The sequence below is a fragment of the Pterocles gutturalis genome, unplaced genomic scaffold (assembly GCF_000699245.1).
Source record: "Pterocles gutturalis isolate BGI_N339 unplaced genomic scaffold, ASM69924v1 scaffold14103, whole genome shotgun sequence".
NCBI classification, from domain to species: Eukaryota; Metazoa; Chordata; class Aves; order Pterocliformes; family Pteroclidae; genus Pterocles; species Pterocles gutturalis.
Genome location: NW_010118297.1, coordinates 31,669 through 49,815, shown reverse-complemented (window position 1 = coordinate 49,815; position 18,147 = coordinate 31,669). Strand labels below are relative to the sequence as shown.

The 18,147-nt window shown below is 40.4% G+C and overlaps 1 protein-coding gene across 1 annotated transcript in view; it reads right to left on the bottom strand.

Annotated features, from left to right (window-relative positions):
• LOC104463713 (glycosyltransferase-like protein LARGE1) overlaps nucleotides 1-18,147 on the bottom strand; it is a gene marked incomplete at its 5' end in the record, with an annotated part of 62,952 nt that overhangs the window by 41,908 nt on the left and 2,897 nt on the right. Inside the window, 2 exons of the mRNA XM_010076152.1 lie at nucleotides 748-873; nucleotides 2,030-2,142. Of these exons, the coding sequence (XP_010074454.1) occupies nucleotides 748-873; nucleotides 2,030-2,142 (239 nt within the window). The remainder of the gene's footprint in view (nucleotides 1-747; nucleotides 874-2,029; nucleotides 2,143-18,147) is intronic.

Here is an 18,147-nt window from a genome sequence, read left to right as displayed (position 1 = left end):
AGCTTCAATTCTGAACACCCTGCATGCTACATTTGAGTCCGGCCTTTCAAAATGGCCACAGCACAACTGATGTTAATTTACCCATATCTGTTCAAATCCATCCTGGTTTTATATTCCACCTGACAATAGGGAAAAATGTGCTATTAAACTGATACTACAGTTTCATTTTATTAAATTAATAGGTTTCTACTCAGCCTTTGTTCTCCAGGGCAAACCCTGGAAAAATGAGCAGCAGTGTGTCTGGGTTAAGTGTATTCAAAGGCTAAATATGAAGTGTGCAAGGTCTTTATATTTTGGCTAATGTATTTCTAGCCAGGGCCCGCCCAACTCTCTTTGTGAATTTCACTCCATTAAATGATTTTGACTAAAGAGTTTCGGACTTGTCCAGTACCAAAAAAAAAAAAAAAAAAAAGGTTTTGGATTCTTTGGTTAGGAACAGCTAAGAACTGGGAAAGCAATAGGAATTCAGCAATAAGGTGCTCTGGAAAAGGTGATAGATACAGAATGTAAGAAGGTGAAACACTTCTCTAACACCTTGCCAAACCCCAAAGCAGATCCATCTTTGATTATTCTAGCAGTCAAAATGCACAAAGCCAAAGTCATATTTGACTTCCCTTCTTGGGCGTCCTCATAAACTGTATGTGTCAGCTTCCCTCCTACTTAAGGGACTTCACCCTTCTGTCACAGCGGAGTCCTGTATTCTCTGTTGCAAAGGATACTATCCATCCAACCTCCTGTAAAACATACCTTTAGGTCAGACACATCTCTGTAGCACTGCTCAGAACGGGTATGATCAGACAGCTGCACGTTCCAGAAACATGGGAGCTGGTAGACAAGGAAGGGATTTTGTTTGATGACTGCATTGAAGATATCCTAGCAGACAAAACCAGAGAAACAGTTTGGTACGTTTTTTCCACAGTGAGGCGATCTCATCCCCTCCCTGAGCTGACTCTACCTCCCCCCTGCCCTCACAGACAGAAATGCAAATAGTTACGTGAGCTGAACTCTGCAAACCTTGCTTTGTAATTCTGTTTCCACAGAGAGTGCTATCAATCTAAGGGGTGACATGGAGATCTGAACAAGAGGAACAGGTTCACATGACACACAGAGCTAATGGACTCCAGCAAAGTTTCCAAAACTGTATCTTGTACTGCTGGTGAGTGATGTGGCTCCTCTTCTAGTCACCAGGGAGAGTAATATGCAGTAAATTACAAACTGCCTGATGTTAGTAAGTACTGTGTCACTTATCAATAAAGGGAATGAAAGTGATCCTGGCAGTTGTGCTACTTCAAGGTGAGTTATTGCGTAGGATTTCAGATAGTACTTTATTGTTGCAACAAGTATTCTAAGTATTTCATGGAAAGGTCATGTAGGACAGATCTGCAGAACAGCCTACACCATGAGGGACAGAACATGTTCTGCCTCTATGCAGCTATCCATTTGCAGAAATAAGTTACAAGGACAGTCTTGTGGTTACAGTATTAGGGTAAGACATAAGCAATATGCATTTCTGTGTATAGGCACACTATTTCTTCTCTTGGCCTCAGTTCCCCATCTGTGCCAGGGAGATAGCAGCACTTTTGCCTTCACAGGGGAGCTGTGGCAAAGAGTACATCAAAAGACTGCTGGGACTCATCTGCCAGAAACAGTAAATAAATATCTGGAGACTCTTAAAACTAAAGTCTGCTTAGACAATAATCAGTAGGAAAGGACATAGTATATTTGGACTTGTGTCTGGAGAGTTTTATGTTAAATAAAGGAGGACAGAAAATTAAAGCCTGAAAACCCCATTTGTCTATCTTATAAATCATCTGCGCAGGGGAGGTAAAAATGTCAGTGGAGTAAGACAAGCCTTATGAGTGTATCTCCATTCCTCTGTTCCACATCTTCCTCAGAATGATTCAACAAGTGGTGACTACAGGCACAATATCTTCCCCTGCCTTTTCCCACATCTCATCCCCTTGCCCTTTCTTACCTTCCTCAACTCATGCACTATGGTTGTACCACTCATCTGCAATGTCCTACTCACCTGGTCAGCCAGTGAAGTGGACAGCATGCTCATTAATTCCCGCTCTGCCGTGAGTCTCCACATCTGCTCCCATTTCATCTTCCGTAACTTATCAAGAAGCAGCAAGATAACCCCTGAAGGAAAACACAGTGCAGAGAACAAGAGAAGCCATGATGTCACAGCCAGTCAAGGCCCATCCTCTCTATGTGCTGACTCGGCAGTTAAAACAAGGACATGAGTTGATATCTATCAGTGGAAACTACAGTCCTTACCCTGTGCTAACACAGGAGGCTGACTAAAAAAGCTTCAGGTTTCAAGATGCCACTGAGAGAAAGTTTTCCTGAGCCCCTGTGGCTGCAGAGGAGAAATGGAGAGATGGCATACAGATAAATGCTAGCTTATACAAGCTTGCAAGAAGGCCAAAGGAGCCAAAGAGGAATGAAACAGGAAAGAAGAGAAGCAAGAGAAGGACATTGTATTTCTTGATTTCATTATGACATGATTAGCATCGGGATTATTCCTTACAAAATGAACCAATAGCGGTGATTCACATGATGGAGGTTGACTCCATCCAAAGGTCACTGTCGTTTTGAAGAGAACTGGACAATATCCTACAAGAAAGAAAGAAGGAAGCTCTTTACACTCAGAAGTGACCCTCCTGACACCTTATTCTGAAAAGCTACAGGCTCCAAGATGATATTCTGTCAAGTCACTGTCTACTAGGGAAAGTGTACAGACAATTCTGATTTATCTCATATAACTCAATTTCTGCCATCTTCACACTGAACAGAGATCTGCTTCTTCCAAAATCCCACTGTTTAAATTAACTTCCATCTGGCCTGAAAGCAATATTATGCTGAGACAAAGAGAATTTTGTCACTCACTCATATGAAATATTTTACTCAATGTGTGTGTGGTGAAATCCAGCCCTTAATACTTACTACATAGGATGCAGTACATACACCGCATAAAATGAAATTGCAGACCTGCCTCCATCTAGTATGAAGTTAATCACATGACACATCTGATTGCAATCCTGAAATTTTTCTGTGTAACAAGATTATCAGTGCTGGTTACAAGCTAGCCTTCGAGTGCCTGCCATTAAGACAGCAAGTGTTCATACAGCAGGATCCTCAGATCAGAAAGTTACACTCAAAGGGGGAAAAGAGATATCTCAGCATGCATTCTTATTCCTCAGTTGTTTTTTGTCTGGACAAAATCCCCAGTGTAGAAGAAGGGAAAACAGCAGAAGCAATGAAGCTGGATTGAAGCATCAGCAAAACCTTCCCTACAGTGTCTCAGAAAATTTTACTTGAAAAATTAATTTGGAAAGACTCAGATAAGAGAACTGTCATGGGGAATGAATGTGAATTGAAGGACCATAAAGGATGAGTACCGATAAACGGCAGTCTAGCAGGTTGACAGGAAGTGCCTAGTAAGAGCAATGATAGTTTCTGTGTTGTTTCACGTCTTCATTAGTGGAAGGATGAAGTGTACAGAATAGTAATGACATCTGCAAGTGACATTACAAGAGGTCTTACAAAAAAAAATCACGGTAACTGTAGAGAAACATAACAGCTACACAGAAGAAAATGACTAACAAAAAGCAGACACTGGGTAAAGCTGCCTGAGGGAGTCTAAGATGATAAAACTGAAAGTAATGAGAATAAGAAAGGAAATGTAGTCTGAATACTTAAGAAAAATTCTCCTAAAACTGTTGTGGATAATGCAAAAATGGCAGATAAAATGCTTGATTTCATGAGTCTTTAAAAATTAGACTACACAAAGATTAGCAAATATATCTGGAACAATCATGCAGTGATTGGGATAGAGCAAAGGAGGTTCCAGATCATTCCTACCTTGAATTTCTATGACATGGCAAATTGCTTTCTAGTAAAACCTGACACTGCCGTGAATTAAAATAAAACCTCTGAATTTTTGTGGCCTACTTTTCTTCTGTTTTTCGTTTCAGTTAACCTGTTTCCCAAGGATGCTGGAACCTGTACTGGAGGGATCCCGTTTCATCTTCAGTCAACCTTCCTGCTTCCAGCTGTTGGATTGGAAAGGGACGTACTGTCACAATGTGCTACAAAGTATTTTTGCCAGTGTGTTTGTCTTCTCTCCAGCATAACCAAAGCTTACTTGAAGTGTGTGGTGTGTGTGCATTAGCTTCTAAGAGAGCCACTGTGCAATATCTGAAATTCTAGATCAATGTGAAGCAGACTCCTTTCGCTGCAGCAATAAACTGTGTGAGATTAGCTCCATTCTCACAGTGGATTTTTTCCAGCTAGCAAAAACTGTCAGCTTTGTTTCAATAGTGAAATACAACTGAGGAGATTCTTTATTAAGAAAAATAAAGACCAACTTTAAGATTCAGTTACCTCTAATGTAATAGTACTTATAATTTATAGACAATAAAACATTTTTTCTTAATTTCTTTAAGCCTCCAGTCTGAGGAGGAAAAGGGGAAATGCTTTAGTATGTGTGGTATTTTCTAATTTTTTTGTCTTCCACTCTTATGCTAGCAGCTGATTATGGCATCGCAGCTAAAGAGATTATGCTGTCCTGAGGGGCTATCATGGTAGCAGCTAAGAGTAAAAGAGGCAGATGGTGTGGAAAAACTGGAATGTAAGTAAGAAAGGATGTATTAAATTATGATGCAATCATGGTTATTGAAAATATTCACAAGCTTTTAATGTTCCATCGTCAAGACTTATTTGGATGTGATTTCTGTTCTAATTCACCTGCAGGCTTGGGTTTAACACCTTTGTACACCTTCTGTTCAGGGCTTCTCACACTGCGGAATTCTAATTTACTGCTGCCATAAAAATAACTACTGGAGAATATTTATAGCAAGTTTAAATATTTACTCATTAGTATTGGTGAGAATAAGAGATTTCTACTAAGAGGAGAATTTAATACTGTTCACCTAATTAGTGTTATTTAGTGCAAAAGCAAAGTAAAAGCATGTGTGTTGGGAACTCGTTCATGCAGAGGAAAAATTAGCTTTTATTCTGAACAAAGCATTTCAGTTTTACTTCTATGTTGTTCTGTTACCAAAATCAAACATAATGAATAAACTAACTCCAATCTGTGCAATTTGTTTGCAAGCAAAGCATCTAAAAAAAAAAAAAAATATTTGCCTCAGGAGTCCCTTCCCTCAGAGTCAAATTGACTGCAATCTCAGACTAAATTCAAGATGACATACAGCTGAACATAAGGGGGAAAAGGACTGACTCTCAGCTGCTGTGTTGGGGGAAGAAGAGACTGGAAGAAAAAAAAAACAACAAAGGAATATTTTATGAACATCTGGCCCCAGGCAGTGGGACTTTTCATCTTTTGGTGAGTGTAGTGTTTTCCTGCCCTAACCTACCTGAGAAAAACAAAGGGAAAGATTGTCAGCAAATAAACAAAAAGAGAAAAGTGTCAACCTAAATGTCTCATGAGTATTAAACAAACTACCATCAGCCAGAGAACACGCTATTTTTCTTATCCTGAGGAAATAGTTCAGGCATATACAGAGATTCAAATATCTCAAAGAGCTCTTAGAAAAATAATGCCTTATTACTAAACATGTGGAACACATTCTAGTCCAGTTTTTACTTGAACACCATCTTCTTCTCTTGCTTGATGGGATTTTGCTTGAACTACCAAAATGTGACAGATTCTGAATGGTTGAAACATTTGGTGAAATTGGTGAATAGTTTGGAGACAACAGGGCAAAAATTCAGAATTAATATATTTGGATGAAAACATTTCAGTTGGGAAATAATGAAAATTATTTTTGGCACATTTTAGAAACTAACTTATTCTAAAATAAAATTTTTCACTTCAAAAACAATACGAATTAAAAATCTTGTTGAAAATGGTGACATGACCTGAAAAGGAGAATCAATGTTTCATTCTGGGTCTTACAAAACTTTGGGGAGTCACCTGAATTTTTTGCCCTTTTCCCATTTTTTTTATTCAATCCAAATCATATTTTTTGTCTTTTCAACATTTTGACTAAGCAATGATATCAGCAGATGCTACAGGCCATCTCGGCAAAATGGTCTGGGCTTGATTTTTGTGGGTTTTTTTTTTCAATACTCAGCCCAAGAACAAAATATTTCACTTTATTTTTCTGAATAGTAAATTGAAAGTTTGCAGAAACACCACCAATTTCCTTTGTAATGCTACCAGGCATCCCTGCCTCTCACTTCAGAAACAAAGAGTATGGCATTTCCTGAAATTCAGAGAGGAATATACAGTAGAGTAGAAAGTACTAAAGAAGATTTTAATACAGAACAGGCCACTTACAGAAGTTATAATGAAACTGGACAAGCTTTCAAACTCAATCATTACAGTACAATGGTCCTTTAAAGGTGTCTGAAAAAATACTCACTGCTGTTGGGAAAAAAACCTTAGCTACTAAGAGATCATTTTCTCTAAGCATTACCTTGCCTGTTTCTTTCAGGTGGAACAGGATGCTTTTGTAAAGCAAAAGCATGTAAAAGCAATGCCACATCATGTGGCATCTCAGAGCCTATCCTTGTCAGGTTGTAAAAATTCTTCTCGAAACTAAGCTTATAACAGTGAACCATCTAGACAGATAGGAAGTAGATAAATTAAAATTTCTGAGAAAGACAGGCAAGACACAATTCAAAATGTATTATAAAGCAATAGGGAGTTTTTTAAAAATTACTGGGATTTTATAATACCTAACCAGCATACCAAAGACCATACACCAAACCACTGAGTCTTAGACCCTGTAAGAAATAATGTTAAATAGGGCTGGCATTATGGAGATTTGCTGCAATAAATAATGGACCCAGAGATTTAAGGCAGTACAAACAACAGTAATCTACTATGTTTTGTGAAATAGATTTGGCACCGAAAAAGTTGAGTTCAGTTTTAGGCTCTATGGAAGGCGCTTGTAGCTCTGCTATCCCAGGAGAAGTGCCATCATAGTGCTGACTGCTTAGTACTCTAACAAATACTTATGCATGTTTTTTCAATTCCAGTTTCATGGAATCACAGAATGGTTTGCATTGTAAGGGACCTTAAAGATCATCTAGTTCCAACCTCTCTGCCATGTACAGAGACACCTTGCACTAGACCAGGTTGCTCAAAGCTTCATCCAACCTGGCCTTGAACACCTCCAGGGATGGGGCATCCACAGCTTCTCTGGGCAATCTGTTTCAGTGTCTCACCACCCTCACAGTAAAGTATTTTACACATTTATTGTACCTGAAATCAATGGAAGTAGTCACAGCGTGTAATGCTAGGAATGCGACTATGCCTTTGACGGATTAGAGCCCGAATGACTAGTTTTGCTAAGGACTGCATTTGGAATCCACCGGGCCACACCTCCACACCACCTCTGCTCTCCACCCATAGTGGAGCAAACAGAAAAAAATAAGTATATGGCTGCTAGGGACTGAAAAATTGAATTAAATCTGCAACTCCACGACAAACCACTGCATGCATTTTTAAACCTTCATTTTAAGTCTTTGTGAAAATCACTGTATTTATTTCACTTGATCGACAGAGCATCTATCTAACTGCTGCTCATAATTTGACTAGACATATCATTAGTATAATAAAACCATGGGTTATGTCTACAGATTTAATACACTATGACCAAAGGACTGTCCTGCTAACCCTTTTTTTGGGAGTATCCTGACTTATTATTTAACTATTAACTTAGATGCACCAACGTAAAAAGACCTAAGAAAACCTTACAGGGATGCACAACGTGTTAATTGAGAATAAATGCTGACTCCACATTTGAACTTTTATCTGAGAAAACAACAGGGCTGAGAAGCTGCTTTGAAATGGAAAGTGGGTGTCCCTCTGGGCACAGTGACAGAATGCAATAGCCCTTCCTTTCTCTGCAAATGTATTGAAAGTGAAGCTGTGATATAACACATTTTGAAATGTAGTTCACTCTGTTGGGAGCCTGGTTCCTCTTGAAGCATTATAAACATTTTGTTTACATTTCCTGATGACCATTTAATGAAATGGAACACTTTCATTTTCTTTGTTCTCCTCTTACAAAGTATGCTGTTTCTCCTTAGGCAGAGTTAAAATGAAGGATATACTTAAGCATGATCCAAACTTCTACTGACTGTAGCTCAAAGTTTCCTAGTTTTCTTATTTTCTTTATTGTTTAGATGCTGTTCTTACAGAGCAATTTGAAGAAAGATATATATGCTTTCTATCTTCTCTTTAATGACTTCCATTTCTGGAGGAACATCTCCAACTTTCTTAAAGCCCCAAAAGCTGCTACAGAAAAATTCCCTTGATTCAGGAGTCTAAAAGGTCTACAGAAACAGAGTCATGAGCCATAAGACTTTTAGGAAATCTATGGAAGAAAACATCTGCTACTTAAAGACCAACTGCTAAGTAATGCTTTCCCCTCCTATCTTCCAGAATCTTGTGAAGAGAAGTAACAATTCTGCAGGTCTCTCAGAGGTTAGCAAAGAAAAACAGTCTCTAGACCTGGAGGAGGAACCAGCCTTCTCTTACACAGATTTCGAGCAGTGCAAAGTATTACACTTCCCTGCCCAAATTGCCGATAAAGTTTTCCTAAATCCTATAATGGAAAAAAACCCACATCTAGCAAAAAGGTAAATACTAGCAAAATCAGAAAGGAAAGCTAGTTTTTCCCAGCTGCTCTACTTGTTTTGGGAGTCAAGGAAGACAGTAAGGATACGAATGTTTCTTGAATCCTTGTGTTTCCTGAACCCTGTGTAAGGAGTTGTAGGAGATGAAAACGATCTGTGAAGAAGCTCCTTATATGGGTTTTAAAAAGCTCCTTAGTTTTTTTATAGCCTTTACACTCTGTGACCCTTGTGAGCAACAGGGTACAGAGATTACCTGATAGGGTACAGAGGGTATAGAGGAAAATAAACATTCCAGGGACTTCTCAGTTGCTATACTAGGGAGATGGCTTCCAAGAGGGAAAAAGAAAAAAAACCACAAAAGGCAAATCATTACATTCTCTTGAAATCCAAGAGATTGGGGAAGTTTTTGCTCAAAAAAGAATCCAGAAGTTTTAAACCTCAGATAACACATTATAACTTGAGACAAGCAAAGGAAGAGAGGAGGGAGGTTTCAGCTTCTATATGCTGTAGCACAATCATAGAATCATAGAATGGTTTGGATTGGAAGGGACCTTAGAGATTGTCTAGTGCCACGGGCAGGGACACCCTCCACTAGCCCAGGTTGCTCAAAGCCTCATCCAACCTGGCCTTGAACACCTCCAGGGACGGGGCATCCACAACTTCTCTGGGCAACCTGTTCCAGTGTCTCACCACCCTCACAGTAAAAAATTTCTTCCTAATATCGAATATAAATCTACCCTCTTTCAGCTCAACACCATTACCCCTCATCCTATCACTACACTCCCTGATAAAGAGTGCCTCCCCATCTCTCCCATAGGCCCCCTTTAAGTACTGCAATAAGGTCTCTCTGGAGCCTTATCTTCTCCAGGCTGAACAACCCCAACTCTCTCAGCCTGTCCTTGTATGGGAGGTGCTTTAGCCCTCTGACAATCTTTGTGGCCCTCCTCTGAACTTAATCCAACAGATCCATGCCAATGGACAATGACAATTACCAATCTAAATTGAGCAGAGGAGAGATACCTCAAAGATGTGTTTCACACCTTTGCCATATGCAAGTATCACCCAACAACTACTCAGTGTGCATCTCTGTTCATGTCTGGAAGTCATGATGGAGGAGCCAAAAGTTGATAATAACAAAAAGATGGTCAGGTACACATTTTGTTACAAAGCACTTTCAAACGTGAGACTTAAAGAAAGAGTGACATGGGGGAAACGTGGAAAATTTCTACAGAGTTTTGAAGAACTTTTCCTTTCTTCAATCCTAAAAATGCTGTAAGTTGTTACACAGCAGGTTACCTGTGATTTCATTTGCCTGGGTATTTATGTGACTTTAGTCGAGAGGAAAACAAAGTCCTGGTTAAATACATATTTAAGTGATGAAGTCAGGAAGGATAATTTTTAGGTCTTGCATTACAGAGGCCATAGCATTGTTCAAAATCAATTTGTGCTTTAACTAAGAGCAGAACTTCTAGAGAAATATTAAGTCTTGATTTAAAAATTTACAATAATGGATAATCTATTACAAACTTTGATAAGTTATTCCAATGCATAATTATCCTGATGAAGGATACCTCCCTTATTTCTAATATGAACGTCTTTGAACTTGCAGTCATTTGATCTTGCTGAACCCTTTGCTAAATTGGTGAGCCCTCTATTAAGAAATGTTATTTTCTCCTGCAGATACCAATAAGCTATGATCAAATTATCCCTTTATTTGCTCCCAGATAAGCTCCTGGAGCCATTTTCCCCCACTTTATGGGAAATTTTCCAGTATTTTCTTTGAACTTAATTTATACAATCATTGAATCATAGAATGGTTTCGGTTGTAAAGGAGCTTAAAGATCATCTAGTTCCAACCCCCCCTGCCATGGGCAGGGACACCCTCCACTAGACCAGGTTGCTCAAAGCCTCATCCAGCCTGGCCTTGAACACCTCCAGGGATGGGCCATCCACAACTTCCCTGGGCAACCTGTTCCAGTGTCTCACCACCCTCATGGTAAAAAATTTCTTCCTACCCTCTTTCAGTTTAAATCCATTACCCCTTGTCCTGTCACTACATACCCTTGTAAAAAGTCCCTCCCCAGCTTCTTGTAGGCCCCCTTTAAGTACTGGAAGGCTACTATTAGGTCTCCCTGGAGCCTTCTCTTCTCTGGGCTGAACAACCCCAACTCTCTCAGCCTGTCCTCCTACAGGAGGTTTTCCAGCCCTCGTGATCATCTTCTGAACTCACTTCAACACATCCATGTCCCTATGTTGGGGGCCCCAGCCCTGAACACAGTATTCCAGGTGAGGTCTCATGAGAGCAGAGGAGAGGGGCAGAATCACCTCTCTTGACCTTCTGGTCACACTCCTTTTGATGCAGCCTAGCATACAGTTGGCATTCTGCACTGCAAGTGCACATTGCTGGGTCATGTTAAGCTTCTCATCAACCAACACCCCCATGTCCTTCTTTTAAGGGCTGCTGACAAACCATTCTCCTCCCAGCCTGTTGAACTTCATGAGGTTTGCATGGGCCCACCTCTCAAGCCTGTCCAGGTCCCTCTGGATGGCATCCCTTCCCTCCAGTGTGTCGACCGCACCACACAGCTTGGTGTCATTGGCAAACTTGTTGAGGGTGCACTCAATCCCACTGTCCATGTCTCTGACAAAGATGTTAAATAGCACCAGTCCCAATACTGACTCCTGAGGAACGCCACTTGTCACTGGTCTCCACTTGGACATCGAGCCATTGACTGCAACTGAGTGCAACCATCCAGCCAATTTCTTATCCATCAAGTGGTCCATTTGTCAAATCCATGTCTCTCCAATTTAGAGACAAGGATGTCACGCAGGACAGCATCAAATGCTTTGCACAAGTCCAAGTAAATTATGTCAGTTGTTCTTCCCTTATCCACCAAGGCTGTAACCCCATTGTAGAAGGCCACCAAATTTGTCAGTTATGATTTGCCTTAGTGACGCCATGTGGGCTATCACCAATCACCTCCTTATTTTCCATGTGCCTGAGCATAGTTTCCAGGAGAATGGGCTCCATGACCTTGATGAGCAGAGGTGAGACTGACTGGTCTGTAGTTTTCCGGGTGTTCCTTATTTCCCTTTTAAAAATGGGGGGGTTATGTTTCCCCTTTTCCAGTCAGTGGGAACTTCATCAGAATGCAACAGCTTCTCCAATATGATGGATAGGGGCTTAGCAACTTCATCCGCCAGTTCCATCAGGACTCGTGGATGCATCTCCATCAGGTCCCATAGACTTGTGCACCTTCAGGTTCCTTAGATGGTCCCAAATACGATCTTCTCCTACAGTGGGGGGTTCTTCATTTTCCCATTCCTTGCCTTTGCCTTCTGTGACTTGGGCAGTGTGGCTTGAGCACTTACTGGTGAAGACTGAGGCAAAAAAGTAATATATATCTCAGCCTTCTCCATATCCTGGGTAACTACATCTCCCCTCTCCTTCCAGAGAGGGCTCACATTTTTCCTAGTCTTACTTTAATAACTGACATGCTTTTCTTGTTGCCCTTGACATCCCTGGCCAGATTTAATTCTATCAGGGCTTTAGCTTTCCTAACCTGATCCCTAGCTGCTTGAACAATTTCCCTGTATTCCTCCCAGGCTACCTGTCCTTGCTTCCATGCTCTGTACGCTTCCTTTTCCTGTTTGAGTTTGCCCAGGAGTTATTTGTTCATCCATGCAGGTCTGGAGTTTTTGCCTGACTTCCTCTTTGTTGGGACGCATAGTTCCTGAGCTTGGAGCAGGTGATCCTTGGGTATTAACCTGCTATCTTGGGCCCCTCTTCCTTCCAGGGCTTTATCTCATGGTATTCCACCAAGCAGATCCCTGAAGAGGCCAAAGTCTCCTCTGCTGAAGGATAAGTACTCATCTTTGACCTGTGGAGATTAGATCTAGACAAGTAGCTAAATCTACATTTTAAAATATATCCACTCCAAGAAGTGATCCCTTGTACCCAGATCAAGCACTAGGGAGTGGTTATACACACACTGTTCAGGGTCTAGCTCTTTATGGAGCAGGCTGGTCACATTCATATTATGTAGTACTTGTCTCTGAGAGACTAATCTGTGTTCCTTCAGCTTTTAGACATAATTATTTTGCTTGCATTTTACCAGTATCCAATATTAGAAGAGAGCCATGTTACAATTTTGTAGACTGGGGAGTTTTTAGCATGGAACTGAGGGTCTATGTTGTATGCACTGGAGAATGTCACCAGGGCACACGGGATTATTAGACAGTGTGAAGTTTGCTGCTGTAGTGTTGAAGGAGTGGAAAGAGGTGCCAAACAGAGTGTAGTCCTATCAATACTACCTTCCAGAACTATTTCTTGGAGTGAACTATCAACAAATTACACCCAATCTTTTTTTTCCTTGGCAAAAGACAGGTTGGTCCCTGAGAAAGACAGGGTACCAGCTAATTTCTGTGCCCTGTAGATGACCAGGGAGCCAAGTTTGAAGAAGGAACTAGGGAGCTAAGTTATCTGACAGTGTAGACATGTCAGTAAAGAGCCCACACCCGATAGAAAAGAAATGTATCTCCTGTATTCATACTTGAAATGTCCCTGTTTATACATCCAATGATCACACAAAGTATTTTGACAACTGTATTAAAGGTGGAGCTTATGTTCCTCTGATTATCCATCCTGGAGTGATCCTCATGCATCTCTTCATTCTTTCTGTGTGTACAGTTTTACATGTCAGTGCCTCAAAACACAGAAGTCTGAGTGAGAGTCACAACTCTACATCAAGCCAGAGTAACTGGACTTTGGGTGAGCTGTCCTGAAGAGGAATCATAGAATAGTACAGACTGTACAGGGTTACCGTGTGGGAAGTCTAGTCATTGAATCTCCCTGTGCGGGCGTGTTTGGAAAAAGCGATCACACAAAGCTTGTTTCCATGGATAAAAACTGAGGAGGTTTGCTGGAATTTGATGAGTATTTGTTCAGATAAAAGCAAGTACATCTTCCAAAACTCATCTATCTTGGACTCTCCACTAAAGAATCACCCATCTTTAAAAGAAAAAATCTGTTTCTTGATCCTGTAGATCAGGCTCCTGTAAATCAGCTTAGGTCTGTTTAACTCAAGAGTCAGGCATTTATATCAGATCTGGACATTATCCATGATGCTTATCTTTTTTTTTTTTTTTTCCTCTTTCTCAGAAAGCAGCAAAAAGTGAAAGTTAACAGGGAACATTGCTTTAAATTACCTGGGTTTTTTTTGGTTTTGGTCCTCTTGAAAACATCGTATTTAATAGGGATTGAAATGTCAACAATTTTATAAGGTTTACACTTTCGACTATGTGAAGAGGAAAAGTGCACTCTACACAGGTCATAATTATTTTGATTGGCTTCTAATATTAACAGTAGTCCACAAGGCTAATTTAGGGATGGATGGGCACAATGAATAAGAGCCAGATACAGCTTTTCTTGGTCTGGTGTCCCATCAATGCTCTAGGAGGAAATGTGGATCATGAGTTGAACAGCCTCTCAAGTATTTCTTTATGGTTGGATGAAAAAGAGGTTTGGGATTTTGCATTCAGAATCAACCAGAAAACTTTTTTTTTCCCCGCGTCTTAATGGGCAGTTTATTGACTGGACAAGATTCAGGGGAAATAGAATGTTCTAAGAAATGGATTAGGGGAAGGAAGGCAGCAGCACAGAATGAATCAGCCTAAAAATTAACCATAGCATTTTTTTATGAAAGGAAACACAATGTACTTCAATACAATTATTTTACCCAAGGGTCAGCTGGGGGTCAATCCTTCCTCCATGACCATTTCTCTTCTAGAAACAGAGGGACAGGATTAGGTTCACAACAGAAATACAGGGACACATTTGCTTAAGGAGAAAATGTGTGTGGAGCTGTTTAGAGTGCTCATAGCCAAAATAAGGTTTAGTTTGGATAGGTGGACTATAAGGTGCTGGGAAAGTAAGTTGGACTGCCAAGCTCAAAGGATTGCGCTCAGCAATAAAACATTCAGATGGGGGCCAGTTACAAGTGGTGTTCAACAAAAGTTGGTTCTGGAGATGATACTGTTTAACATCCTGATTAATGAGATGGAGATGAGATAGAATGCATCCTCAGCAATGCTGCACATGACACGAAATTGGTGGCTGTAGCCAATACCCTGGGGATAGCGCTGCCATTCAGAGGGACCTGACAGACTGGACAAATGGGCTAAGAGAAAGCTCATGAAGTTCAGTGAAAAGTCCTGCACATGACTATTCCCGAATGGACAGTACAGGCTGGAAGACAAGTGGATAGAAAGGAACTTTTCAGGAAAAGCCCTAAGGGTCTTGGTGGACAGTAAGCTGAACGTGAGCCAGCAGCGTGACCTTGCAATAAAGAAGGCCAAGCATATCCTGGGCTATATTAGCCCCTTAGGTCAAGGGAAGTGATTACCACCCTTTACTCAGCACATGTAAGACCACATCTGAAGTATCGTTTTGGATTCCTCGGTCACACAAAGACACTGACATAGTGGAGTAAGTGCAGCAGAGAGCAAACAAAATAGTCAGAGGCCTGGAATACATGTTGTATGAGAAGAAGCTGAGAGAATTTGGCTTGTTCAGCCTGGAGAACAGAAGGCTAAGGGGATCTCTTATTGCCAACTATAACTACTTAGTGCAGTCAAACTCTTCTAGGAGAAGCACAGACAAAATGAGAGGTAACTAACACAAATTGCTGCAAAGGAATTTCTAATTATGTATTAGGAGTTTCTTTTTAAAATTTTTTACTTTTCTGAACAAGATGGTAGCCAAATACAGGAACACGGTGACTTGAGAGGTTATGGGACTTCCATCCTTAGAGATATTAAAACTGTTTGCTTAGTTGGAAAAGGCCCTGATCAACCTGAGTTGGATTTCAGTGGGAAGAGGACCAGAAGACCTCTGGAGATCCTTTCTGACCTAAATTGACTATAATTCTATGATCCTATGTGGGAAAGCTGCTCTTTTCATTATCTCTGCTAAGGCCTCAAGAATAACAGTGTAGAAACTATCTGTATATATAGAGTATTGCAGTGCTCCTGTTCTCCCCTGAGCTCAGTTTGACACAGACAGGGGAGGAGGGAAGGCTGAGGAGCTACAGCAGGAACAATTAAAGTCAGGATGTAGCTGAACACAGGGACAGAAGAAAGACAATACAGAAAGAATTGAGTTGCCGCTTCTGAGATCTCAGTTTCCACTCAGTTTTGCAGATTCTTCTTTCTCAAAACATCTCCAACTTAAGGAATATAAAGTCTCTTGATTTTACCACATACTGAATATTTTTTTGAATGGGAAAGACTTGTCCTGAACCTTGTTTGCCCTATCACTTAAATGATTAAAGCATAGTGATTTCTGTAGCCCATATCACCTAAGAGAGTGATATGACTATGACCAAATCCAAGTATTTTTTTTTTGTTGGGACTCTCCTAGATGTGACAGCTTTGATGCAAGGGTGTAGAAAGACATCTTAGTTACTCTGTCACTTTCAGTGACAGGCGCCAAGCTACCTGTTAGAATCCAAAGATGGAGTCTAACTGTGATGCCTCTCCCTTTCCTTTGGGACTATGGCTAAAACCTCTGTTTATGTGTCTACAAAAAGGAACTGTCTTTACACAATCACGTTTATGAGCACAATGACAAACTGGAAAGTGAACTTCCACTTCAGAAGAAAAACCTCTGGTTTTACTATTACTATGCATTTGTCTGGGGTTCTCCTGCCATATAACAGAAGCATTTGTTCTCAGTTTAGGCACCTGGATGTCTCTACTGGGCTTTTATGTGCAAGTCTTTCATCTAAATTTAACCTGCTAATGATGGTCCCTCTACAATAAAGAGAGGGCATTTCAGAGTGCTGGACAACATAATTACTTATCAAGCTATGTATGTTCACATAAAGAACTGTCTTGATCAAGCTACATTTTTTTAATCATTAAAATTTATTTTTCATCTGCTTGCAAAGGCTCCTGTACTTACAACCAAACCTAATGATACCAGTTCCTGTATGAAACATGCCTAATATTTTATGTAATGGGAGGCAGGAATATTGCAATGGCTTTTAGAAGGGGCATGGTTAAACTGAGTCAGGCCCAGATGGTGGGTAAAGGTTCTATAAATCATGTGTTCTCCAACTTCTTCATTCACTGAGACAATATGGAAAAATCTGCTTTCTCAAGCAACCACTGTATTCCTTTCTATACACCATGGAGAAAAGTACTAGTTTTAGTCAGAATCTACAGAATACAGTTTGCAAATTAGTGCTATATTCAGATGGCTATCATGGAATTCTGACTCTTCCAGGAGGAAAAAAAGGCCGTTTGGTAACAGATCTATCCAGAATTAGGCAACAATAACTATTTATAGCATTAATTGTGAGGATTTCTGAAAAACAGAAATGTCTGATTAAATTAAAAGTGCTCAGCACTTCTTAATATCAGATCCATTATCATAATGTCATGAGCAGAAGCCTATGGAGCTCAAATGAAAGTGGTTATCATGTTTCTGGAGCAGAACCACAGGCAGTTTCATGACCACCACCACCCCATTTTGCATTGCTTTGCTAGTAATTTATTTTCTGCACTGAAGATGCACAATATCATCACAAAGAAGCACAAGATGGGATCCAGTCTAATTTCATACAAACAGTCTTGCCTACACTTGTCTTTGTTATTCACAGTTGTTAAATATAATGCAAAAATGACGTAACATGCTTCCCACTTCCAATTCATCTTCCATAGGTCCTTTTTTTCAGGGAAACCATAAAGGACAGAGATTCATTCTAGCACTCTTCCTGTCATTACAAATATGGGAGTAATAATGTACGATGCACACATAGCCTGGTAATCGTTAGGTGCTAGCCATTCCCGGCTGTTCTCAATCTGCAAATCTGGTAATGTGACATCTCTCAGCGTGGGAGTATGAATCCTCAGCTCAAGCTGTTGAGACACCTCCTTACAGTATCTAGTGGTTGCACTGAGGCAGTGTATTTCAGATGAGCCTCAAATCCTCAGGACAGGCTTCTGTAGTCTAGAAGTCTGAAATCTTCTGGGACAAATTTTTTACAAATGCCCCACTCGGCACCCAAATTACAGGCACAGATCCCTCCCACGTCTCCAATCGAAAGGCGTGGAGTCCATTCTCAGATGATGTAAGTTGGCTCTGCTGCACTAAAGCCAGAGAAGCCAAGGGTGATTCATACCAGCTGAGGAAGTGGCCTGAAATCATGATAACAGTCACCAGAAACTGCTTTTTAAAGCTATTCTCCACCATGATGGAAAGTGTAAGGCAGACAAAGTACTAAAAGCTTTTATGTTTAGAATTTCTTTGACAAGATATTTTTCTGAGGACTAAGATGACTGTTACTCCAGAAATGAACATCAGACCATACAGTGCGATTCTGGAGCTGTCAGTTTAACATTTGTAAAGAGAAAAATCATAGTGCAGCTCAGGCAATACTTTTGATATATAGAGAGACAAAGGTGCTTTAACTAATGTACGAAGAGTCTGTAAGAGTTAATCTCAGTATAGACAGGTAAAAGTGAGTG